Source organism: Cloeon dipterum, chromosome 1 (assembly GCF_949628265.1).
Source record: "Cloeon dipterum chromosome 1, ieCloDipt1.1, whole genome shotgun sequence".
NCBI classification, from domain to species: Eukaryota; Metazoa; Arthropoda; class Insecta; order Ephemeroptera; family Baetidae; genus Cloeon; species Cloeon dipterum.
Window position 1 is genome coordinate 28503437 of NC_088786.1, and position 25697 is coordinate 28529133.

At 47.2% G+C, this 25697-nt stretch overlaps 1 protein-coding gene across 3 annotated transcripts; it reads left to right on the forward strand.

The window, feature by feature from the left end:
* The first annotated feature begins 301 nt into the window (after positions 1-301).
* LOC135934244 (very long chain fatty acid elongase AAEL008004-like) lies at positions 302-23872 on the forward strand. Of its 3 annotated transcripts, XM_065475838.1 has the most exons (8): positions 302-634; positions 7775-7830; positions 17896-17989; positions 19564-19754; positions 20873-20956; positions 21313-21369; positions 21698-22153; positions 22328-23872. In XM_065475838.1, exons 3-8 carry the CDS (start codon positions 17929-17931, stop codon positions 22490-22492), a joined length of 1014 nt encoding a protein of 337 aa, XP_065331910.1. In that variant the 5' UTR covers positions 302-634; positions 7775-7830; positions 17896-17928; the 3' UTR covers positions 22493-23872. The 3 variants fall into 3 exon arrangements, with proteins under 3 accessions (XP_065331910.1, XP_065331911.1, XP_065331909.1); XM_065475839.1 differs by lacking the exon at positions 7775-7830; XM_065475837.1 differs by lacking the exons at positions 302-634; positions 7775-7830 and adding an exon at positions 17472-17643.
* The last annotated feature ends 1825 nt before the right edge of the window (positions 23873-25697 follow it).

The following is a 25697-nucleotide window of genomic DNA, read 5'->3' on the forward strand; positions in this document are numbered from 1 at the left end:
TCGCAGGACGGGATTCGTATTTTAGCGCTGGAATGTGAGAACGAGTCACGGACACAGGTGTTGAAAGACGGAGGTAAATAAACCGGTAGTGAGCAAGGGACGACTGGCTTTAATTTGCGGTCTATTTTCTTTCCGTAAACAATTTAATTTGCCGAGATATATCACTAGTTTCCTTAAAACTATGAAAAGATAGCCAAGATTTCTGCAGGAACGAGTGGGAGCGGGCTGCTTGATGCTCGGTGGGAAAACCGGTTTCGAGCAAAGTCCCACCGGTATTGAACCGGAGGCCGCTGTGTGTGTGTGGCTCACTTCCGGCTGCAAATCGGTCGTTCGTTGTCTGGGCGCGCGTGATCCGAGAGGAGTTTGTCTGGCCGCACTCCGCACAGCCGCGAGAGACGTTCGGGCACGGTGGAGCGGAGGCGTGAGTGCGAGTTCAGTGTCCTGCCCGATTTGGCCGCCGAGCATTCGGCCAGCGCGTTTTCGACCGGCCTGCGCGTCGATCGGCCAGCCAGCTCGAAAGCCAGCCACGCCCCTCAACCCACTCCGACCTGCCTGCCAGTCTGTCGTCGGCCCAGTCGGCCGTCCCTTCGGCCCACCATGCCCGTGTGACGCGGCCCGCTACTTAACCGGACAGGTGAGTGGACTCCGTGCCGACCGAGTAAGACGCCGCCACCCCATTTCAACCCCCTCCATCCCTGCGGTGCACCAGGGTTGCGTGCTGGCGGCGACGGACCACCCCGGCGAAAGTGACTCTGCCTACGGGCGTGGAAGTTTTTTCCTTCCTTCCGTGGACCGAGGGCACGCCACGTTCGATCGGTGGGCCCCGACTTGGTGACCACACCCCGGGCCAGAAGCGAAGTTCCACCGCCGGCCGGTAAACGAATTTTGTTGCGTGCAGAAGGCCTGGGACGGGGGGTGCCTCGGGCCCGCCGCCGATTTTGGGTCAAGACTGGACACGGCGAAAAGCAGGTGAAATGTGGCGGGGCCTCGTGTTCTCTGCACTGCCGAATCGAGCAGCTGATGACCCATAGCCGCGGGCCCGCTCTCTCCCATTCTCTCTTTCTGTCTCTCTTTTCGTGACCAACTTTTGTTTTCTCGCGCCAGTCTGGTTCTTCTTGCCGTAATTCGCGCGTCTTCAAGGTCTAAGCACTGCCGAAATGGTACGGAAACCTTCCTCGCTTTCCTGCGGCCGTTTCTGATTCCTGCGCCCCTGCCGTCCTCCGCAACAAACAGCAAAGCGTGAGCGTTTTAAAATTTTCGCATTTCCGGGACATTTCAATACCTTGGACAGTTCAATAATTTGTGTTGTCCTTTGCCTCTCGCCATTAGCTGGATACCCCGCGTCACGGGAGGGGACGGTTCGTCGTTCGTCCTTCCTAAATTGGTCGAAGACTCCATTTTGGTCTTTCCGTCTTATCTTTGCGAATTCTGCCAAAGAAGCTGCGGTCTAACCCAGAAAAACCGGTTGCTTACTCTATTGTGCTAAATATTGTGAATTTTCGAAAGTTGTTAGCACCTACGTGCCAGTCTGTCACCCCTCATCAATATCTGCACTCCGATATTCCTGTCTTTATAACCGAAGGTTTGAATCTAAAGTTACAAAAGAGCCTAAAGAAAAAGTGATATCAGTAATAATTACTAATGCATATTTTGTTCATTTTAACTCGTGAACTCGATTTTCTGCGGCGAGACTATTTGGTTGCGTCCAACGGCTTGAAATTGCTCAATAGCCTATAATTATTTTGCACAACGTTCAAACCAAAGCCACCTGACACCCGAGTGCGCGGAACCAAAAGGCGAAATAACATTAAACAACAAAGTAGCGGATAGACGCAACGACAAGCAGCAACACGAGCAATCCAACTTTCGCTTTCTTTTGAATTATGAAGGAGATGCTCCGTCTTGCTTTGGATAGTCATCGTTATGGGGCGAAAAAATCGATGTAAACAAACTTGCGTTCGTCAACCTCTTCCTCGCCAAATCTGACCGAGGAAATTGATTTGACAGGCAGTACAGTTTAAAGTGAAAAAGACGGATAGACGAAATTTCATTTCTTTTCATTTTCAATTCTGCCTTTTGACGAGGTAATAGTAATAATACTGATTTATTGTGCGAAATTCATTCCACGTGAAATCATTGAAGGAACTTGTTGCACAGTTCATTTGCGAACGTGTCTGGACTGGATGACAGTTTTTAGGTTTCTGTGCGTTCTCTGCACCGCTGTTTTCTCTACCAAGTATCGTGTTTACATAAATGAGAGGTTTCGAAAGTTGTTATAGCACTTCTGCTCCTTCAGCGTGGCACCCCATTGGTCGCAAAAACTTTGATTTGCGGAGATGGAAAGTCTCTAACTTTTGCTGAGAGAGTGCAAATAATGTGCTAAAGAGGAAGCACTTTTATGTGCTTTTTATCTTATCAGCAGATGTGGAACGTAGTCGCAATGAACCGCCCCACTCGTGCAATAGGCCACCGCGTGGCTAATCTTTTGGAAGCGGAGGAGTAGCGTTACTAACAGTCCTTTTCGTTTTTAAATCGGCGTGAAAGGGAAGAAACCCCCTGAAGGAAGAAAGCACTTTTGGAATTTGGCCCGCTTCAATAATGTAGCAAGGTCGCAGCAAACTCGTTTACGCGCGCCTCTTGCTTTCTTCCTCCTAATTTTCCTTCTAATGCTTCCATAATTTTTTTCTACCGCTGCAGCTTTCTTCCTTCGCGAGAACGAAATCTGGCCAATCTTGTTGTTCGTCTGCCGATGTAGGTTATGACGCCAATCATCTATCGTAATTATTTCTTCCGCACCCAGTCAAGCGAAATCGGTTCTTTCTTGACGCGACCTGTACTGCGTCAGAACTTTATCTCCTCGGAATATCAGATTCATTGTTTCTTTATCTTTACCGGTGACATGCAACATGCATAGCAAGCACTTAATTTTTTATATTTTGCTAACTTTTATTTGTTAAGTACAATGAGTTGTATTTGAATAATTATGTGGCTTTATAGAAATTAAATTATTCGCCATCCTCTCATTCTGTGTTGATCGTCTCACACTAACGATTGAAGTGATCGGAGTTGTTGGTTACAATAAGTTAGTAGTCATTCTAGTTGAATATTTGAACTTGAACTCTTCATGTGGTAAAATCAAACCTCAAATTTTTTTTCAGTAATAAATCAAATTTAACCATGTTTTCAACGGGGGCGGGCAGATTCGCGGTCTGGCGTCGTTTGTGGTACAGCGCTTTGAAACGGAGACAAATAAAAATTGTGGTAAAGAAGTGATTTTTCAACAAAATTGCCATATAATTTGCACTGCACGAATTAATTACGCTGTCCGAATCAGAAATATATTTATTAGACACACAACATGTACTACAGAAAACAAGTATAAACGGAGATCACTGTTCACGGCTCATTATCACGTTGGTTGCTAGAGACAGTTAAAATCTTCTTATCACAGCCGAGGAAATGGTATAAATTGTCTGATTTACTACTGCATTCACAGTCTTTAATAATGTAAATTTTCAAACAGAGAGACTGCTTGCCATAGGAAGTGCTTGCTAACTTCTTAACCACTTTGTCACTTAAAAAACATAAGATCGCTTTAAATCAAGGATTAGTTTCTGCATTGTCTACATCAAGGATAGTGGAGATTAGGATCCGACAATGGTGATAACCCCAATGCTATTCTTATGGGGAAGTAACAGGATTTTTGACCTGTTGTCAGATCCTAATCTCTATTGTCCTAAGGCTGCAAGCTGCAATAATTTTTTAATGGGTTTGTTGTGTCATTCCTCGTCGGTTCATCATAGTTCATACGCCTGATTTTTGGATCATTAAACAATTGCCATGACTTTGCAACAGAGTGACAGCACAAGAAGCTCATTCTTGTCTTGCTCGCAATCAGTGATTCCGCGTTATTTCCGCAATTTTCGTTCGGTGGGGATCGGATTCCAAGAGGCCCAAGAGCAGTGAGGCTGCGAGTCGGAGCTGTTTGGAGTTTGGTTGCGTCACGCGGTACGGCAAAAGAGGCGAGCGGAGAAAGCACCTGCCGCCTCATTCTCTCGCGAGCCAGATAAAAACGAAACTCTTTGGGTCGCCGGACGGCTTGTTCCATATTTCTGGTGAGCTACTCGTGTGCGCGCTGACCGCCGGCTCGCCTTTATTTCTAGTGCTGCTCCTCAGAGGATTCCGCCGCCTTCCGACTCGCTCGCTCCCTCCTCGTCGGGCCGGTCGAGCCCCTGACGGAATCAACAAGTCACCCCCCGGCCCCCGCGTCCCCATCGATCGCCGGCCGGCGGCGCCGGAGGTGGGTGTGGCGGGCGCCGCCGACGTCAGCCGCAGCGTCACGTGAGGCGCACTGCACGCTGACGTCAGCGGCCAGGTGTCCGGCCGGCCTCCGCCGCCGCCTCCACCCCTCCCTTCGCCCGGCCGATCGAATAGCATGCGCCCCCTCAAGAATCGATTGCGCGCCGATCGAAATGTGGTGTCGGCTTCTTTTTTTTCTGCCATCGCGTGACTGTCGTGAATCGGCACAGACCGCAACTCCGTGTGTGCAGTGTGCACCAGAAATCGGGGCTTAGCACAGAGCGTGCAGTTGAGAACGACCTTTTTTATTCCGACCTTTTCGAGCCACATTAAAAAAAATATGGGCTCTGATGTTGGGTCAGTGAGTTTTTTTACTTTTTTTTATGAAAATAACTAATACTAAAATCAAGGCATGAAACTGAAGGAAAATTATGCTTTTTTTTGTTGTACTCACATAATATTATCTGATAGGATATCTAAAAAAACTGGATTATTAGTCACTCTTCACGATACCATTCAGTGAACCACTTCGCGATAGTATGCCGTCAGAGAAAGGTTGTATAATGTTAGATAAAAAAAAGTAGAGGTTTGGTGGTTAGTTGGTCAGCGAAATACATTCCAGGCGAGCTTTGTTTACGTTGCATACGAGTGGCTCAAGTGGAATTAAACCAACAACTGCACAACAGTTAGTCAAGCAGCTAGCTTTGGGCTGCACGGCTTGAGAAAGGAATTCCGAGGCTTAACCCGCAAGAAGTGACCAAACCAATTGGAATACTAGAGAAGCAGCAGCTCCATTAGTTAGCTGAAAGTGCGGCTAAAAAAACACGCTGACCAGACGATAGATAAATTTGGATTTGTACCCCTCAACATTTAAATTCAATACTCTTTTACACTTGAAATTGAAAGTCACCTATTAAGCAACTGGAATCTTAATTCTTAAATTGAATCTCGAACCTGACCAGCATTTTTTAAAAGAAAAAAAACGACTATAAAACCTTTTTCTGTGGGCAGTAAAGCAATGCAATGCTGAGATTCACCATAACCAGTATAAATTGCTCACTAATGATTTACACAATAAGACACGGTGTCATTTTATCTTACATCGGAGGCATGCTTGACGTGAGAAGAAAGAGAAAATGTTTCTACAAGTATCCAGATTGCACCATTTTAATTTGTCATAATTATGGTGCAGTTGACATAGGTCACATTGAGAACATTTTATACGCAATACAAGCGGACACATTTTTTTGCTTCCGACTAAGGTTCCGCATTAGCCATTACGTATGGTTGAGTTGACACGGTGCGTACTTGAACGGCCGTGAAATCGTTCCTTTTCAATTTTGCTAACCTGCTTTACTTAGCGGATAGCTCTCTGGCTATCGCGAATTCAAACCGACACTCGAGCGTTTGTTGGTCTGGTCGTTCACCTCATCCTGAACCTGAATTCCTCGTAAAAAGGTCTTTGTTGGCAAATTTACATTCACGGTGACAACCGCTCTGGGGTCAACCTTCGTTTAGTGATACCACGTGTGCCGTTCCTTAATCCTTACGTCCGCCATTGGATTTGATTTAACACAACCCACTTAGCCAGCCTTTGATTTTCCACTTCTAGCACAAGCAAAATCCGCTTGGACTGTCTTCGCAGTCGCAACGATAAACCATCTGCATTCATTCATCTCTCGAAATCCAACTTTTTGTCGTGGCTAGCAGGCAGGATATTTGACCAAGCAATCTGCTCTTATCTGTTGCGAACTGTGTGAGTTACATGCAAATTCTTTATGGCTGGTGTTTTGTGTCGCTGCGGGGGGCGGCCCGGCGTTTTTTTCCAGTCGCACACGTGTTTGTCCTGCCGTCTCTTGGGTTTTTTTTATTTGGAATTAAGATGCGCGTAAATAAAATGCAAAGGTTGAGATCCGCTTACGGGAGTGCCGTCAGGAATTATTCATCGGCACGAATTTTGGCAAAACGCCTCAAGAAGTTTGGGCCCTTATCTCGAAGGTCGCTCCACTACGCAAGCAGCCCGCTCTCGTTTTCTCTTTATCTCAAAATCGAAGGCTCTAATTTTGGAGATCCCGAAAATAGTCGTAGGGGAGCGAAGCGAAACAAGAGCGAAATACGCCTACGCTAGGAGACAAAAAGTCGAACCGTCCGGCGTCAGCTGACTAAGAGCAGCGCACCTCCATCGAAAGGGAGCGAGGAAATCACGCGCTTGCCGGTTCAAGGTCAATCTTGGCTCAATTTGCATGCAGCCGACCGTTCGCAATCAGCAGCAGCTTCGGCTGCCTCGCTCACCGCACTGTTCCTGGAAGCAGCCAACCACAAAATTTTCGATTCCACATTTTTATTTCTTGGCGCCTCAAACTGGAAATAACCACACATTTCTTAAAGGAAAATATCAACGATTAAGGCGCTCGCCTATCGTTAGTCGGAGACATGCTCTATACGCTTCTGCAGATAATGCAGCAATATTATCTAAATTGCTGTGGCAATTAGCGGTGAAAATCACACCATTTCGCCGTTGTCTCTCGAAGTCTCGACGCTGCCGCTACCAATCCGCTGGCAAGTTACATACTCTGCCTATACGTCTTATTTTTTCCGCGTAGGATTTTCCTTGACTCGCGGTAACCCGCGTGCATAGCAAATCCTTGAGAATTGTTTGTTTAATAATTTCCAAAGTAGCCCAGCGTAAAGCCACCTGGGATTTGCAAAAGTGACGCACGTTGTGAGTCATTATGGAATCTTATCGGGATTTATCCGTAAAATGCAGACTCTTCACTATCTTGTTATTTTATTACCAAATAAATGACCCTTTTTCAGGTTAACCACTTTCATAATATCTTAAGTTTTAATTTTTTCTTTTGCAAAATTTAAACAGCATAATCATTACTCTGAATCTCAAATTCAGTTTCCTTCGAGATAATTTGGCGCGTTATGCAACTTCTTATCACACACGCTGCAGTGGTTGCCTGTTTAAAAATTCCTTATCTTTTGGTGCTGCTAGTGAAAGAACTGAGTGGCGAGACTGAAATTTGTCGCTTAAATAAAATCGAATATTCTTTTAAATGAAGAACATTTCGATCGTAATTAAACTAAAAAAATTGATAATTCAAGAATCTAGGTTGTCTTGGCCTTTGCTAGAAAGCCAAACTTTAAAAAAAAATTAAATTAAAACGATTCCATCCGTGCGCGCATAATTTTGCTCGTAAAAGTGTAACGGTGTATTTTAAATTAATATCATGAAAGAGAGAGACAGGGAAATAGAAAATAATCAAATGTTATTTTCAAATACCACGAACCATTATATAGTCAATGAAATTCTTAAAAAAATGTTTTCCATGTAAGACTCAACAGACCAATTAATATATTTCCCTTTCATTTCCACTGCCCCCCGCAGTGAATAGTGAGGTGTTTGTAGCCATTTCGAAAGAACCCATTTAAAGCTCTCTCTGACGTATTTCGCATCGTGTTGTTGCAGGAGTCTCTCGAGTTGCAGCCGCCGCTAGTGCGTGGTCCCCGTCGGCAGTCCATCAGGTGAGTCCCAGCGGCGGAAATCTTAAAAAAACATTGTCGCGAGTGCAGCGCGGAACCGGCAGGTGTCGCCATCGTGCTGAGCTGCACGGCGGCTCGTCGCAATTGTTGCGTAACAGGGTCGGACGGTGTCTGTGCGCGCCAAGAGTCGAGCACGTGGTCGGTGTGGTCCGCGCGCCGAAAGTAAACACGCTGCCCGCACCGTGGCATCGGCGGCTGCGACGACTCCGCGAGGCCGGCCGTCCGCCCGCCCGCGGAGAAAGAGATGGGCCCCTCGTCCGCCCGTCTGGCCCAGTGACCCGGTTTCCCATCTTCTTCGCACTCGTTCCTCAACACTCGAACCGCGAGTGAAAGTGTCCTCCGTCCCCTCCCCCTCCCCGGATTGCGCGTGGTTTTCGTTTCTCCCTACCACCCCGGGCGGGCCCCATTGTTGCCTCCGCGCGTGGCCAACAATGAGCTGCGTGAGCCATTCATGAAAAACGTTGTACAATCGACCGTGCGGGTTGCCTGCGCTGCGCACCGGGGGCGACTCGGTTGTTAACCTTATGACAATGTTTTCAGCCAATTATTTGCCTACTGAAATAAATTGTGGTGTAATTATTTTTTTACACTCTGGTCCATTTTCACCGTTATTGCACAAATAACGTGCTTCAATGGTGCACATAAAAATTCAATCAATGTCATAGAATGAGACATTCTTCATTGCAGCAACATTATGTTGCTGTCATTATGTTGCTGTCTTGTTGGCTTCGACAAACGGTCTATTGAGTCACAACTACACTCTGCAATAAATTATTAATATTAAAATTCAGAATTTTCTCCAAAAAGTTGAAGCACAGAACAAAGTTTTAAGTCGACTGATATAAGAAACTGATCAACTCTTCAATCCAACACTGCTTGTTAGATTACTTTCAGCAATAAAATCACCAATTTTAATTGGCAGACAGAGCTCGCCATTTCAAAAGCACGCTGATTCCCATGAAATTTTTTCAGCGCTACCGAGACAATTTTTTTCAAGCAGTACTTGTTTTTGGACTGTCAAGGATTTTTTGCATGGTGATTAAAAGATAGAAGTGCTTATTTTTTTAAAAATATTTCATCTTTAATGAGAGTTGTAAGTAAACAAGGTTAAATCCAAATGTGTTATTTGAAACTTCCAAAGTAAAATCGAAGTGTTGTTTACTCTCACCTAGTCGTATTTTAATCGTACATTAGGTAAAAATAGTAACTCTGAGAAAACGGCAGCTTTTCAGGCAAGAAAAAAACTTCAGGTAGAGCCCACAATTGGACAAAATTTAGGTGATAATGTTTAAGTTGAAATGTTTGCATTAGTGCTATGTTCGAATCAGTTTATCTTGCACCTTAAGATTTGAAGCCTGGGCCTCTCACTCTCGCTTCGCAGTATTATTTTAGGAGGAATGCGCTTCCTTCCGCGCTTCCGCAGACTTCGCGGCTTTTGCAACAACTCAGGCCGCGCTGATAAGCAGCGATTAGCGACTGACCAATTGGCTCATGTGCTAATTGGCGCGGCGACGCGATCGCGAGTGCCAGGGCGCTCACGCATAAATTTCACACTTGCCGCTGTTAGAAAGTTTTATTCCGCACTGCTCAAACGCACCAAAATACATATAATAAGTGTTGAGCATGCTCGCTCGATTCCGCGCAAACCGCCGACAAACACTTTTCTCCTGCGCTCGCAGTTTTTTCTTCCACCTCCCGAAAAGCCTTTTTTCTGCTTCCCACTCAACCGGAGCCTAAATACCAAAGTCTTTCAAGCCTTTTTCATTCTATTTTTATCGGCCTTTAAATGTCAATGTCCAGAGTGAGAACCATTAAAGATAAGAGTCTTGCGTGTGTTGTCAATCAAGGAAGTGCGGCGTTGACCGAGCGCCTCAGAGGCTCGCCATAAAGATTATTGTTTGGACACATTTGTTTATTTAATCAGTTTGACTATGTCGCGCAGATGGGAAATATTTGCAGACACTTGGGACGCCGACTCGCCACTTAATGGAAACTTTCTAATGAACGAGAGGCGTCGTCGTCTCTGTATGTGCGACCTTCCGCATTTACAGCGAAAAAAATCCACCGATGAGTACTTAGCTTGCTAATAGTATTGCTTCGCTTATTGTACTACTGCGTCGAAGAAAACCTCTCTGGAAATTCCGCCAGCAGCCACTCGCGTCATTGAAAACAATCGCGAGCTGCAAATTGCTCTGGAAAGCTATCTCGCCGCACCAACGCGGCCGCTACTCTGGATCAATTATGTGGATTTGATATTTAGACTTTTCTAGATTCTGCGCAATCGGCTATTGAGTTCCGTTCGTTTGTTTCGTTTTTTCGAGCTTTGTGCTAATTTTCACCTAATAATCTTTCATGCACTCTAAGTACGAAATTTAAACAAGTTTTAATGTTATTCCAATTATTTACAACAACAAAAACAAAACTCTCCTTAATTTTTTAGTTTCAGTTGCTAATAATTGTGAACCGAGAAAAATTGTTAGGGGGACAATAATTTGCATTTTCACAAAGTATCGTTTTGCTAGTACGTAATTGAGTTTTGACCCTGATTATTCGCGCATATCCGTGTTTGATTTGAGGACTTGTGCACATTTTATGTGTTTGCCAAGTTTAATTTTCCAATTCAACAATGCTTCGTTAGAATGCAGTTTTCCTGCTATATGACAGTGCTTGCTAACGAGGAAGGCAAACAATCGCGTTATGCAGGTGTTAAAATTAGGGTTCGCCGAAGTGGACAAAATTATGAGTAGGTTGACGCAAGTGTAATGCGCCCAGAGCGGTTTTTACGCGTGATTGACGTAAATCAGGAGAATAAAGACGATGAATAGTACCTTTCCACCCACGCGCGCCTTGAAGGAGGAGAATGAGCAGTTGGGCAATCTCATCTCCTCGCATTATGTTCTGTTCTCTCCTCGAGACACAACGACTTCACAATGGCGAGAGCAATAAAGTGAGTCTTCCGTCGCAAGGATACCCTTTGCCGTTTTGCTGGCGCAGTCAATAAGCGATCCATTGGCGTGTGCATAGGTTATAGAGAGAAGCCACAGGCTCTAGTGATGTGAGCTTGAGAGCAATAAAAGGCAGAAAAGAGCGAGCGAGCGATCGAACAAGGTCCCGCCAGCGGTCGGCCTTTGACTCATACGCGCTGATGGCCGCTCTCCATGCTCGCGAATGTGTTTCTCCGCTTACGTCTTTTCTTTCAACTTAATTTCCCTGTTTTTCATTTCCCGATTACCAGATCTCGTAGTAAAGAATGCAACCTGCGAAGACGTTTAAGAAATTGCTTAGAAAAAATAGGCTTGTTTACAATTAATTCCTTCAGATGTTTACTTTAAAAAAAAAAACTCATTTAAAATGGAATTTTGTTTTTCTCTTGATACCGATTTCCTGTCCCAAATTCATCATAACAGACTAGAACGAAGGAAAAATGAATTTTTCAAATAAATTAAAAAAGCACTGTTGTAATAAAAAATGAAGCCAGTAACAATATTTTGTCCAAAACTAATAAGATTTTAGATGAGTTTCGTGTAAATATTTATTAATGTTCACTCTAAAGAAAAAGCACATTTGCAACAAATGTATCAGTTTCTAATTACAGCACAAAACGAGTCGATCAGCATATTAATGTAGAAAAATATAAATAGCGGCTTTCTAAAGTTTCCTATGAGGCAATACGCGATATGTAATCAAAATTTCCCATGCAATCATTTTCTTTCCTTTTTTCCATTTATCATTTTCTTAGTTGCCTAGGCCTGTTTATGAGTGGATAAGAGCGAGTTGGAAAGGCAACGGGAGATGCAAACGCCGGATCATCTATTTTTAGCTTTTGCATGTGAGGAAAATAAGCGAGTCGGTGTAATAGAGAAATCCACCTGTTGGCTGGTGCAATGCGCATAACTTGCTCACTTTTGCCGGCGACCTACGAAAGGAAAGTTTTCCGTTATCCCTCTCTCCGATTCACCGTCTCGAGGCACCCTCGAAACTGCCCCGCTGGCGACGAAAACTAGCAAGGAAATGAGGTGGAGGGAGGAAATAATCAATCGCCAGGTTCAGAGGCAGTTCAAGTGAATCGACCTGACGACCGTTAGCATTTATAATAACATGTGTGGTTTGCGAGAAACTTCTATCGGTGCGCAATTCCAGTTTTGCCGCCAATTATTAATTATAATTACAAGTTGTGATTATTGTAGGCAAGTGTAGTCAAGTCCTTGAGGGAGACTTCCTCTGCTGCATCTGAAATCTGAATAGACGCTGCGGAATTCCAAGCCAGTCACTCTTCCTGCAGTTTCTGCTTTTCGCACTCAAGGATTTTTCCACTCGCGCAATTTGCTGCTTGAGAAAAAAAGTTGCAGAATAAGCGGAGAGCTCGCTTTTTTATTTCGATCATTAAAGCCTTTTGCTTCGTCGCTTGGCCCTTTTCATCTGCAAAATGTGATGATCGGCAGCAAACACTAACTAGTGCTTTGCACAAGTGCTGCCGCACCGTCACGCTGATTCTTTGTTGGAGCGCGAATGTTTGCCTTGGCATTGGCCAAGTGGGAAATGCTTAAATTGACTTTTCTCATGCCGCCTGTCGCGAACCGAATTTCCTAATTTTTTGGCTGAGAGCGCGGTAGAACGAACCTGCCATTTGTAATTTTTTGCGGCAGTCGTGGCTCGCAAAAAGCCACAAATTGGGCTCATGCTGCAATAAATTAGCAGGGCAGCCGTTTTTTTCGCTTAATTTGTGCGCGTTGTGGCCGCACTGGGCCGCACGCAGCCGAGTGTGAAAGAAATAAAGGAGGACTCGCAATAGTGCGTAGACTGCTCCCTGTTATCAGGCGCGGAGAATCGCGCACCAAGGCTGCAGTCACGCTTTGCATTCGACAAATTCGATTCCGGCTATCTGCAACAGCAAAAAATGTACGCGTTCTTATCAATTTTATTAAAATCTGATTCATTCATTTCCCGGTTGGCAACAAGCGCCCTGCCGCCCGAGGCCGAGAAGTTAATTTATCGTGGTGAAGAGGCATCGAGGGCTGCAAAAAGTTGTTGTAGGTGCCAAATCCAAATTGCTGGTGACGCAGCAAAGATGGTTGGCGAATTTTAGCAGGTCGACGCTTCCCAGCAAGCAATCTGCGCGCAATGAGAGAGCAGAAACCTAAGCTTCTGGCCGTGATTGTGCGAAAAGACACCTGAAGAAGCTGAACAAGAGGCCTTGGTTGCCGGTGCCAGCAAAAAAAGCAAACACACCGCAAAGCAAGAAAGAATAACTTGGAAATAATGGAAAAATATAAAAAGAAAAGGTTTTGTGCGTCAGCGGCGACGACCAGATGATGATGATGATGACGGTGATTTGCGTTGTTTGTGTACAAGGGGCCGCTGACTTCTGTGCACCGGCAAAACCTTGCACTTGCCAAAATTTTGCCTTCTCACCCTGCAAAATCTCGCTGCTGACGCAAATGGCCCATGTCGCCTTTGTGAATCGGGAAGTAGACCATTTTTTATTGCTGACGTGCGTCCCTTGTTGATTATTTGTTCAGATCTGAAGTAGAAATTGCAAGGTCAAGAAGCTGATTTTCCTGCTAAAATTCAATAATAAATATAGAGAATATAGGATTGACCTAGCATAGTAACTGGAATGTTTTTTCGAATTCTTGGTGACATGAATATTTAGGTTGCGTTCTGACGCCCAGTATTTATTGACCGCGTGATAAGAAAAGGGCCTACTCCCAGAATAGAGCAAGTGCACTCGGCTTAAAATGACTCGGCTCAATATATAAAATCATATTTTAGAAAATATTTAAATAAATCTTCAACTGCTTGAATTGAGTTTTCAGTCATATGAAAAAATATCACTCTCTGGCATTGTGAAAATTGGGTAAAAAACTTTTCGTCCTTCTGCGGACGCGAGCATTTTATTTTCGGGCTTATGGATTCTGTGTTAGATATGTGTTGGTCTTCTGCATTCGGCCTTCTAAATTTAGAGATTGCAGAACTTTCCCGAAAATTTAACTGTTGATAGATGCCAATGAAGGTAATAAATGTTTTAGTGCACTGTTATTACAGTTCCATTAACCAGAGTCAGATTCGTGAGAGATTATGTAGTGGATGCTCCCGTAGACAAACAAATAAGGATTGGTTGATTAAAATTGAATCATGTTATCAGATTGTCATTGGAATTGGCTCATCAGTAATATATACCAAATTTCAACAATTTGAAAAGCATGTTTTATTTCAATGAAAGCTGGATTATTATCTATCGTAATCTGTCTGAAATTGCTAACTGAACTCAGATTCAGTTTCTCCCAGTGATTAAACGATATTTCTTGAAGATTGAAATAATTAACCTTTCAAACACTGCCCACAAAAGATGTGCCAAAGAGTAAAATTGAAAATTTTTATTTTCTTCTCCTTGCATATCCTTGGTGCAACAGAGTTGCGTCGCAGCAAGGTTGCACCGCACCTCTGCACAGAGTTCAGGGTTGGCCTGGCTGTTGCGGTTTTGCTAGCTTCCTATTCCCAGTTTCCATAGAGATTTGCACGTAGCTTTGGTTCGTTTTTCAATCGATCGATTAGCAAACAATCGGTTCCCACAGTCACCCCAATTCGCGCGACCCATGCACTTCCCGGAGGCGCCGAAAATGAGCGGACGGGCTCAAAGCGCGTCGTCACGCGAGCTAATTTTATGCCGAATATGCGCAATCACCGGGCCGAAAAACAGAACAGAAGAAACAGCCAGCTCGGCAGAGTTAATTAACGCGACCTCACCGGCAATCTAGAAAAATCCATCTTTTAAATGAGGGTCACGCTGACTTTGTGAACTCAGCGATTTCGAATGACTCTGGTGCTTTTGGCAGTGAATGCAAATTTTCCATCTTTTATTTTAACGCGTCCCTTACGCGAATTCAACAGTGCAACACCTCATGACCCACTGCCGGTCTGTTTGGGGAGAGATTTGAACGAACGCAAGGCCGTCGGAGCGCGGATTTGGAGCAGGAGGAAGTAAAGTACACAGTGTAGTGAAACCGGCCGCGAGTGCACTCGGCGAAGACGACAGCGCGAGGAATTTGTCGTCGCGCTCTAAGCGAGCGAGTGAGTTAATTGAAGCGGGGAAATTAAGAGCGGCACACGCGCGTTCGCGCTGGTTACGCCACGCCGTGTTTTGTGTTGATATAACAATTTGGCTGGCGTAAGAGCAGAGGCTGCACTTGGAGCGAGCGCGCCAGGCACGTCTCGAGCAGCGCGGCCGCCTCGACTACGGCCGCCTGGCCTGCCCGCCCGCGTGGCCCCAGCACCGCCGCTTTCTCTTCTTCGCATGCATTTCTCCTGATGCAAGCAGCTCGCAACGCGCCATGCCACCGCGTGCCCAGTAATATCAGCTGTGTGCCACCGTACTTTATTTTTAGATTGCCGCCGCTACAGGGTGCACCCGGCCCAGCCCCCCAGAGCAGGCTGTTCAGAGAAAAATCACAGCTCCAGCTTTGAGTTTGACTTTTTAACTTTAAAATAGACGGCAATAATATTAACCTCCTCGTGACGAGTCATTAACTCTCCTCGCTTTAGTCGCTTTAAGAGTTTGAGTTCCACTAGTCATATAGCCATTCTTGGGGAAAAATAAAAAAGGCATTCGAACCCAATGATTTTTTCTGCAATCAATCGAGCTATGCTGAAATGAAAACGTGGTTATTGTTTAGCTTTAATTTTTTCTGGCTTGATTTGATTCAAAAATACAGTGCCAAACATCCTGTTTTTGTTTTACTTATTGAAATTGTTTTGTTGGTGCACCAAAATAACCTTCAATCGACTTAAAAACAGTTAATTTCAACATCGATAAGTGTAATGGAGTTGCACAAAGCCTACTTAAAATCAATACTGCGCAATTACCCGGCGACAAACTCAGCTAGTGAACACCCTTGGGCCTATTCGCAGGCGAGAGAGCTGTTGCAACTGAATTCACTGAGCGGACCGTGACTGTGAGTGCTCTTACAGTCGGGAGCATCGTCTGCCTGGCGGCCGAGGTTCGGGCGTTTTTTAGAACAAACAAATAATGCTAGGCTGTACTAAATCAAAATGAAATTGAAGGCTGAATTATCTAAAAATAACACATTCTTGCACTGCTCCAAGGCCGGTGAGCCTGGCGAAAACGCGACCAGCACGTACCTTGCCTCTGTTTTCTGCTAGCCGACGTGCAAAAAAAGGGACGAAATCCCGCGTCCAAGAGTGGAAAACGGCCTGGCAACCGCCTCCGGTGGGGAAAAACTCAAATAATACTCCAGTCATTATTTCATTGCGTCGCTTGTTTAGCTTGCTTCTTTTTTCCGGACGCCGACTGGCCGCTGGCTTTGACGTCAGTTTCGCAAAGATCCGGGCTTGCATGACGGGCATGACTGGCCGCCGCTTGTTGATTTTCTGCTGGCACGCGTCGTCATCGGCCGTAATCGTTGTCGGCCAAATCGACGCTGTCATCTTGTGACGCTGATGCGACTGATGCGCGCGTAAGAGGAAGAACCGATTGATGCACGTCGGCCTTGGCGGGAGCCACCCCAGGACCCGTTGCCGATTGTTTTGTCAACATTCCCGTACTTTTCACCCTGCTGGCGCCGGCCTTGCGAGTTTTCCGAGGAATTTGCGGAGGTTTTCCCAGTCTCACGGAGTGAGTGGGAAAAAGGTCGCGGCCGCTAAAGTTTTCCACTCACACTCACAGGCTTCCCCCTGAGACATCGCCTGTAATGAATACTTAGCAAAGTGGAGCATAAAAAAAAAGTTGTGTAATTGGAAAGAAAATGAAAGGAGCAGGTGGACGGAACGAGGAAACATTATTAGTTTTAATCGGTCGTGATTCTGTGGATCACAATATTTCGTTTTAGCTCTCCTCTCGGCCAGACAAATTAATTACACCTTAAAATGAGCAAATGCAATTCGCAAGAGGTAGCAAAGTGTTGCATGACCGTGTGTGGCGACTGCTAACAATTATGGTCGCACGAGAGAAAAGGAAGAAAGCAGAGTGCGTAACACCGGCGGTTTGCTTAATACCAGACACGATCGCGGTGTCCCAGGGTTGCTGGCTCGCGGCCCACAGTGCAGATCGACCTTTGTCGGCGTCGCGAGGCCCACGGCCCTTCGGGGACCCCTCGGGCGGCCCTGATCGCGGAATGCGATTCCGCAGCTGCTGCTGCTGCTGCTGTCATAGGCCACCGGCCGAGTTAGAGCAATCGCGAGTGAAAGTTTGTTTCTCGCTCTTTTGCGTCGTCGTCGGACACGGCTGGGCGGCAGCGGCCAAACGCAAGCTTCCTTTTTGGTTGCTCGCTCAGCTGATTCGCGTGGCCACTCCGACGGCCACGGGTGTCCATCGGTCGCGTGGAAAAAAACCGGCCAGAAACGTCACGTTTTTTTGCATCGGTTTTTTCCCCTCTGAGCATCCCTTCCGGGGCAGCGTGAGCAAGCGTTTTTCCCGACCCTGCGAACAGTGCCGAATCGGGTGGTGGGTCCGGCGTGCGCATCGGCGGCTGCGAATTCACGATCAGGGTCACCCCTCCCGCGAGCCCTGGCGGCCCTCCCCTGGCCGGCGGTGTGTGTGCATGTGTGTGCTGGCGTTTTTGCCCGGCCGACGCAGCTGTGGAAGGGGCATTAATAAACCGGCAGCCGCTGCGACTTTCACTCGCTTTTCTCGTCGCGGCACCCGCTCACTCGGTCGCGCGCTCGCTCACTCTGCTCACTCGAGTCTCCGCGAGTCAGCCAGACAGTCGCAAGCTCCACTGCACCCTCGAACCACGCACAGCCCCCTGTGAGCCTGAGAGCCAGTCACCCCCTTATCAGGTAAGGCCTACCACCGGCGCCACTCGGCAGCTCCCGTCGGCGCCTTCCAACCCCCGACGCGGCCGGTCGACTCGCTAAGACGGACAAAAAATCGCCTCGCGGTGAAAGTGTTGTTGCGTATACGCCGGCGAAAGTGGAATTCTGCTACTCGCAAAGGCGCCGCCGTCGCTCGGTGCCCTGGCGTCGTCATCGTCGGCGCCACCGTTTCGTAACCGCTGTCTAATCCGAGTGTGTGTGTGTTGCGTGTTGCAGATCGCGCGCAGTTAGCCACCGAGGAACTCTACGATGGCTTACCTTTTGTCCCAGGGTCTCGACGCCTTCATCGACATTTTCGACAGACATGGAGGTAAGTTTTGCACTTTTTTCTTCTTCTCTCGTATAGTTACCGCCGGAATTCTCCTCGGCTGTAGAACCTCGGAAATTTCGGCTGTTTGCGTTGCGGTTAAGCGCTGTATTAACATGCAGAACTTTCGTTATGGGCGGAGCGATCAGGGGAATACCGCTTCTTACTTAATGCTCGCAGTTTTCGAGTCTAGAAAAAATCCTTGTCCGCGGAAAACACGCGGCACTTTGCAATAAATCTTTCACAACGTAACAATGGTCGGTAACTTTAATTCGCCAACTCGGAGACTTGAACGACCGAATCGGTTCTAGCTAATTCTGGCTGGATCCTCGCGAGTCGGTCTTTACAGAGCCAAATTAGATTTCAATGGCAGCCCTCGAGTGTTCTTCACATTTGGTTAAAATGCATAATGATTGCCCGTTTTGTTGCGTAATGTCTCTCGACATGTGTACCGCACGTGTTACCCAACAGCGACACCAAATAAGCATCTTTCCAATAAAGTACGGCAAAATTTGAAAGTGATTCCTGGGTCAAGGCTAACTCCCACTCCGAATCCGGTGGACGCATGGAAGCAAAATTTATTCAACAGCTCCAGAGACCTGAACGCGCGCATTTGCGAAAAGCTCTATAATTAGAAATTGGATTGGCTTGCCCGCTTGATCACCTGCTAGCGAGCGAGTGGATGACTCGCGGGAAAAGCTGGCGATGAAGTAACAAGTGTAGAGGAGTTATTGCTGAGGCGGCTCGAGTGCCTTATTCGCCTTGCGTCCGTCGTTTTTCCTTTCTGTTTGAACAGCCACGGCTTTTTTATGGCTCGCGCGCGAGTTTCTCTCGTTTGCACTTTGCAAGCTCGGCGGAGGAGTGTCGGATGCTTCCTCACAGCAGCAGCAGCAGAGGCGGCGGTCAAGGGTACTTTTGACGGCGTGATGTGGTCCTCCTTGCCGCGAGTCACTTAGTCACAACTAACTGAACGCAGGGAGGCCGTGCCGACGGCCGTGACTCTGCCGCAAACAGGCGAATAAATCGCCATCCGCGTGCGCGAGGCCTTTTCTCCGTTTCGCCGCCGCTGCTGCAGCCCGTCGGGTGTGTGTGTGCGCGCGCGCGCGAGTGCACGCGTCAAATTGCCACTAATTGGCTGCAAACTCGCCTTGACCGACCCAAACAGACATGCCTCGCTTTCGTCAAACCCACCGCGAAAATGTTCACCTGGCTCGCGGTCAGCTTGTTTCTCAATGTTATTGACACGAATAGAAGCTTCTAGTACTTTTAAGAATGAACCATATTTTTGCTTCGCTTCTTACCAAATTAAAAGGAAGACTTTTAGTAAAAAGCGTCCGTCCGATAAGTAATAAACAACCGTTTCCTTTCGCAATAGTTGTAACTTCTCGCTGCCTTGGTGCGAGGCTGGATCCTCAATTTTGACATCATTTCATTCATGTGTTATGCAGTAGAAAGACGGAATACCGCACCGCGCGCATAACACAAGCATTATCTTTGCAGAGATGAAAATTCGACGCATCTCGTCTTGGCCAATGGTTTCTAACCCGGCGCTCTGTGTCCTTTTTCCTTCTTTGCAGATCCGCGCGTTAAGGGCTGGTTCCTGATGAGTTCTCCGCTGCCGACTCTGTCCATCTGTTTGTCTTACGTCTACATCGTCAAGGTGCTCGGTCCGAAGCTGATGGAAAACCGCAAACCCTTCGAATTGCGTCGCGTGCTTATCGCCTACAACGCCTTCCAGGTGGTATTCAGCACGTGGCTCTTCTACGAGGTAAACCAAATTTCAAATTCGAAACGCCTGCTCGCCTCGGTTTGCATTCGTTGCGCGTCATCAGTCCAGAACTTTGCCCCTCTCAACAAACCCCTCGTCGTGTTGTTAAATCTCGCGAATAATTAAAAAAAATAAAAAACAAAGCAAAGGTAACATTTTGTATGTGCTGCCTTGACAGTGCCTGATGGGTGGCTGGCTGTTCCATTACAGCTACAGGTGCCAACCTGTGGACACTTCTGACACTCCAATTGCACGGAGGGTGAGTCCCGTCAATACCGAGCGCCAGCCTTAACACGAAAACTCACGCAACCCTGAAATCCGCCTTGATGTGTGCAAAAGTTTACACCTGTCATGTAACAATGTCGCTTCACACATACACGCACTCGCCATTCACAAACAAGGAAACTGACTTTTGGTCGCGCGGATGAGGAGATGGCTGGCTTTCTCTGTCGCGCGCGAGAGAGACGCTTGCGTGACTAATCCATTTTTATTCTTAATTTGTGTTTAATAAGCTCTCTCGCCAAACGAGTTGGTTTTCACTATTCGTGTTTCCTAACCGCCGCAATCGCAAACCACGACCTTCCCGAAGTTGTTGCAGCCGCACGGCGCACGGTCTGGTTCTCTGTGTTGTGACTAACGTCATTGTTGCCCCCTGTCTCCCCACGTGCGACGGTGGTGTGTGTGGTTTAGTCGTTGCCTTGATCGAAGCCCCCTCACCCCCGCCCCACGCCTGGACGGAACCCAGGAGAAACCTGCGTCGGTGTCTCGATTTTTCTTTCGTTTTGTGGTCCGTCTGCCCCACGACTCGGCTTGTCGGCAATGCCTGAGAGAAGCACGCGGAAAGTGAAAGGGTTTCTGTGAAGCGAGCGAGTGCACCTGTTAATTGGCAGCTCAAACGGCCGCCTGCCGAGGACGCCGGCAGAGTTTGTTCGCTCGCTTCAACTTCAAGGCACTCTCTGGCACGCGGTCCACCCCTTCCTCCCTTAGCAGGCACTAATTTTTGCATCCCCGCGAAGTTTGTGGACTGAGACGCGCAGAATGCGAATTGCGGGAGGCGATCGAGCTGAAAATCGAGGCAATCGTGCTAAAAGGCCGCCCTGTGCTCTATTTGATTCCAGCTGGGTATGTCGGGATGGTTAACAGGAGACTATAATTACCGATGCCAACCGGTGGACTATACCAATAGCTCTCTCGGAATCAGGGTAAGCCCAAACAACCCTGACTCACAGCCCACTCACCCCTGTAGTGCATGCCCTTACGGTGGATTTCGCCCCCAGCTGACGGCTTCTGATTTTTACTTTAATTTATCTCCACCGTGGTAGTGATTGATTTTAACTCTCCAGAAGCAGAAGCTTTTTTACTTTTATGTGTCAATAATCCTAGCTGAGTAACCCTCTGGCTGGTTTTTTGCGACGTCTTTTTGCTCGTTCCCAGTCTGCCGCAGCCGCAAAAGAGCCTCTTGAAAAGCAATGTTATTTTAGCCGTTCCCAGCTCTTTTCGCGGCCGTGGCGCCCTCGCTTTTCCCGCGATCCGATCTGACCGATTCTTTTTTCCACAGATGACACACGCTTGCTGGTGGTACTACTTCTCCAAATTCACAGAGTTCTTCGACACAGTAAGTTGCCAATCGCACGCACATTTGCATTTGCGCGCGCGCGACCTAGTTCCAAGTCCAATTTCGAGCCAGTCATTGCCGATTCCGCTCGCGTCTCATTATGCAGACGCCGTTTGTTTGTTTGGTTGGTTATTGGTTGCCTCACACGCGGCCAAACACCGATGACCACATTACGCCAGTCGGCCCTTTCTTTGCTGGCGCTCTTGCAATTTGCTCGGTGCACGCTCCCGTTTCTCTCGTGCCAGAATTATTTGCAATTACACTGCCTCGAGTTTGGCAATTGATTCAATGAACACAGCCCACTGATTTGGTACTCGCGTGTCCACAGTTCTTCTTCGTGCTGCGCAAGAAGAACCAGCACATCTCGACGCTGCACGTGATCCACCACGGCTGCATGCCCATGTCCGTGTGGTTCGGAGTCAAGTTCACGCCCGGTGGCCACAGCACCTTCTTCGGGTTGCTCAATACGTTCGTGCACATCATCATGTACCTGTACTACATGCTGGCAGCCATGGGCCCCAGGTACCAGAAGTACATCTGGTGGAAGAAGCACCTGACCACCCTGCAGATGATCCAGTTCATCGGCATCATGACGCACGCCTTCCAACTACTCTTTGTCGAGTGCAACTACCCCAGGGCTTTCGTCTGGTGGATCGGCATGCACGCCGTCATGTTCTTCTTCCTCTTCTCCGAGTTCTACAAGCAGACCTACAACCACAGCAAGAGGAGGGACGGGGAAGGAGCGCTCACGGGATTTGCAAAATTCATCCCTTGCAACCTTCAGGTGAGGATGATGGAATTTTTATTCTAATGAAATTCTAGATGCAATTAAAAAGAATCCTCAAATTTTTATTGCAATCCCGGTCGTTTCTAGGTCTCAATCTCCCTTTGTTTAATATATTTCTTCTCAACTAGTTGGATACCGATTTTAATTAATATTTCGATTATTTATTTGCAGATGGACAAACTGCATCAGCCGAACGGTCACGCGCCCGCGGCGAACGGCCACCCAGCAGCCGCGAAGGCGGTCAACGGGCACGCCAGCTCGTATTACGGCGACTTGCCGCCCGAGCTGAGGCAGCGGACGTCAGAGGCGGCGGCCGTGGTTGCCGGCGGCAACTGAGGTGGCCAGCGGCGGCCAGTTTGTGCTCGGACGAAGCTCTCACTCAGGACTCTTTGTGTGCGCGCGCGTGCTGGCCGCTCCCCTCGGCGGCGGCCGGCGGCCTCCCAGCTTGTGATAAGGACGGACGACGCCCGAGGGGAGACGGCCAACGACTGGTGCTGCTCTGCCTCCGTCTCTGACTCTTACAATTAGTGCTGCTGCTGCTGCTGCTTGCTGTGTGTTTGTTATAATCGATTACACAATATACTTCAAGAAAAAAAATCACCGCGCTCTCCCTCCTTCCGCCCTCCACTCGAAGCAACCCTCAGTCTCCCGGCGCCGGCGGCCCGGCCGCGATCGTTCAAAACGGCAACGGCCGACCGCTCGCCCTCGATTCGCAGTCGTTTCTTCTTCATTCTACAATGAAGGACGCTTAAAAAATTTCCACCGAGTCGCGCAGCTGCGAAGAGTGGCTAACGACCGCCATCTTGCACACCGGTCTTTCCCACCCTTCGCGTCGCTGCAGCTCGGCTCCGTCGAAAGGTGCAGGGCCGGGCCCCTGACTTGACCACCAACACCACCCTGAGTGAGCAAGGTTGCTGCTTTATTTTTGTACGCTCACCCTCCCTTTCCCCCGACACGTCCCTGTTCGACGGCCAATCGGCGACTGTTCTCGTTAAGCGACCAACAAATTCAAGTGGATGCATTTAAACTCCGCAAACATCAAGCAGATTATTTTACGCAAGTCTACGTAAAAATGAACCATCTGTCTCTCTCGCTCGCTCGTTCGTTCACTCGTTTCTCAAACTCATTTTTCCGCTTGTCGGTGAACGGGAAAATCTACCAAGGTTTTTTTTCCAATTTTTATTTTCTCTGAGGACGGTGTTGATGATAAACCGCCGGTGACGATTGTTAGAAATAATTGTTTTTCACTCGCGCGACGACCGTAGACAATATAGATTGAATTTCAAATCGATTTGCTCCTTTAATTGCTTCGTCTGTCTGTCTGTCTGGGCGGATGACTGTGCGTGTGAACGTGAATTTGCGAAGCTGTAGATGAGTGAGTGAGAGGGATGCGTGTGTCACTACAAACACTTATTAAGTTAGCTGGGAAGACGTGGTTTTTGACATAGGCGAGCGCGCAGAAAGCAAATAAGTTGTTCGGTTGATTGTTGGTTTGTTCTCGCGATTGTTTGTGTTGTTAGCGCGCAGTCGGGCGACATTCCATAAGAAAAGCCTAAATTAACTGTATTAATTTTAATTAATTGTTTTAGTTGTTTTCTTCTCTCCGTCTCTTGTATTTATATAAAGCAGAAAAACAGAAGGAACACCGTAAACGACACTGATATCAGTTGTACTCGCGATAAAACAGAAATAAAAGATGATTTGTTGTTCATAAAAGCGTGTGTTATTTGCTTTTGCTTCCTCGTTGAACGCGAGGGCCCAACCCATGTTGCTTGTCTGTCGAAACGGCGGAATGCAGCCTTCAGCAGTTTCCTAACCGCTCGCTCGCCGCCGCACAGCTCGCTCGCCTAGCCTGCCTGCCTGCCTGGCGTTCGCGAGCGAAAGTAAGACAATTAAAATGAAAGTCGGTGTGGTCATCTATTACACCTGACACACACATGATTTCTGGTGACGCAACAGCGCGCGGCTCCTTAATTCAGCGCGATTGCATTCCGCTCATGCGTGCGCGTGTGTGTGTGTAAGTCTGTAATGTGTTGAAACGGCTCCTTTTTACAAGCCAAGCGGCGAGGGACTCGGCCGATTCGATCATCAAGTGCATAAATCGTCACACGAAAAGTGCACGCGGATGTGGACCACGAAAGTAGGTCCGCCTGTGGAGACGACCGAAAGGGGAGTGACAAGAGGTAGCATTGATCTTGAAATTTGCGTCAGCGAAAAAAATGCCAACTGACTGACTAATTGCCCCCGTGGCCAACGCGCAGTGAGAAGAAAGTGGTCCGCCGCATTCTTGGCAGCAAATCGATCGCGAGGAAAGGCAGGTCGGCCAATAATGCGATCGGCACCGGACGCGCAGCAGGTAGTCCGCTGGACGCGTGCACGAGGCATGCAACCGGCACGGCTGACGTGCCCGGCAGGTTGCCTAACGCCCATTTTTGCAGGCGCTCTCATTGTCTTTTATTCTGATATGTCATGCAACACAGCTCCTTTTTATTTTGGACATCGAGTACTATTTTGAATATTGATTACAGTGTATTCATTGAATATTTGTTCACAATTAGTTTAGTCAACTGATTAGTTGGTTTTGGACAAATCCATATAGTTGAGGTTTAAAGCCAAAATAGTCGTATTCAAAGAGCAAATGGGCCAGTTTTTGTACCCAAGTTTTCTTCTTTATTTTATGAAGCCACCTAGCATCTATATCCAGGGCTATTAAGAGGGTATTAAGAGATTTGTTGCGTTTTTTGCAGCTAGTTTCTCCCGCATTTTTGGTGCCCATGAAAAATTAGATTTAAAATGTTAAAAAATCCCTCAAAAACCCATGAGTCAACAAAAAGTTAAAAGTATTAATAAAGTGATAAAGGCAAATAATATGATGACCAAAATCCCATTTACTCTCCAGGGAATTTGTTCATTATATAACCATAAGGTGCAAAAAACCGCTCAAAACTGGTAAATACCGCAAAAAAAAACATTGCAATGCAAGTTTGGGAATCTCCCCGGGAGATACCCAGCCTCTTGTCTATATCCCAGCAGACTGACGCCGACAGACGGAGAACAGCTGGGTGGCTGTGTCTAGACCAAGGGTATTCTTCTGGTTCCGCAATAGGAGGAACTTGTAACTTTGGAATTTTTGTATTACGAAGAATTAGAATATAAGATTTTGTTTATAAATTGGTTTTCGATTTATGTGTAAATGCATTGTAAGATTATTAATGTCTTTTGGAGTAGATCACGACCGACGAGTACTCCAGTTCTGAAGCTCCTGGCTCACCAGGCACCGCCACCAGCAGCGAAGGGAGCCGACGTAAGCAGCCGCAGCTGGTGCTGGCTGCCCTTCAGAGTTCAGAGTGGCCCACATTCTGAAGACGAGTCACCACGACTGAGAGCTGACTCCGTGGGTGTCGCTACCATCACCACCCTGCTTGACACATCACGTGTTATCGGCAAGGTACACCCTGAGAGCCATTTCAACGACTGTCGTTCCCACTACACGCTCAGCAACTGATTGCCGGCAAGGAAAATTATTTATTGGTTTTCAAAA

What these genes read in the sequence shown, in the direction of transcription:
- LOC135934244 (XM_065475838.1), top strand. Translation starts at nt 17,929, where the DNA reads ATGGCTTACCTTTTGTCCCAGGGTCTCGACGCCTTCATCGACATTTTC. An exon ending in GCACGTGGCTCTTCTACGAG is followed by an intron (nt 19,755 to 20,872) that starts GTAAACCAAATT and finishes ATTTGATTCCAG; the next exon opens with CTGGGTATGTCGGGATGGTT. An exon ending in TCATCCCTTGCAACCTTCAG is followed by an intron (nt 22,154 to 22,327) that starts GTGAGGATGATG and finishes ATTTATTTGCAG; the next exon opens with ATGGACAAACTGCATCAGCC.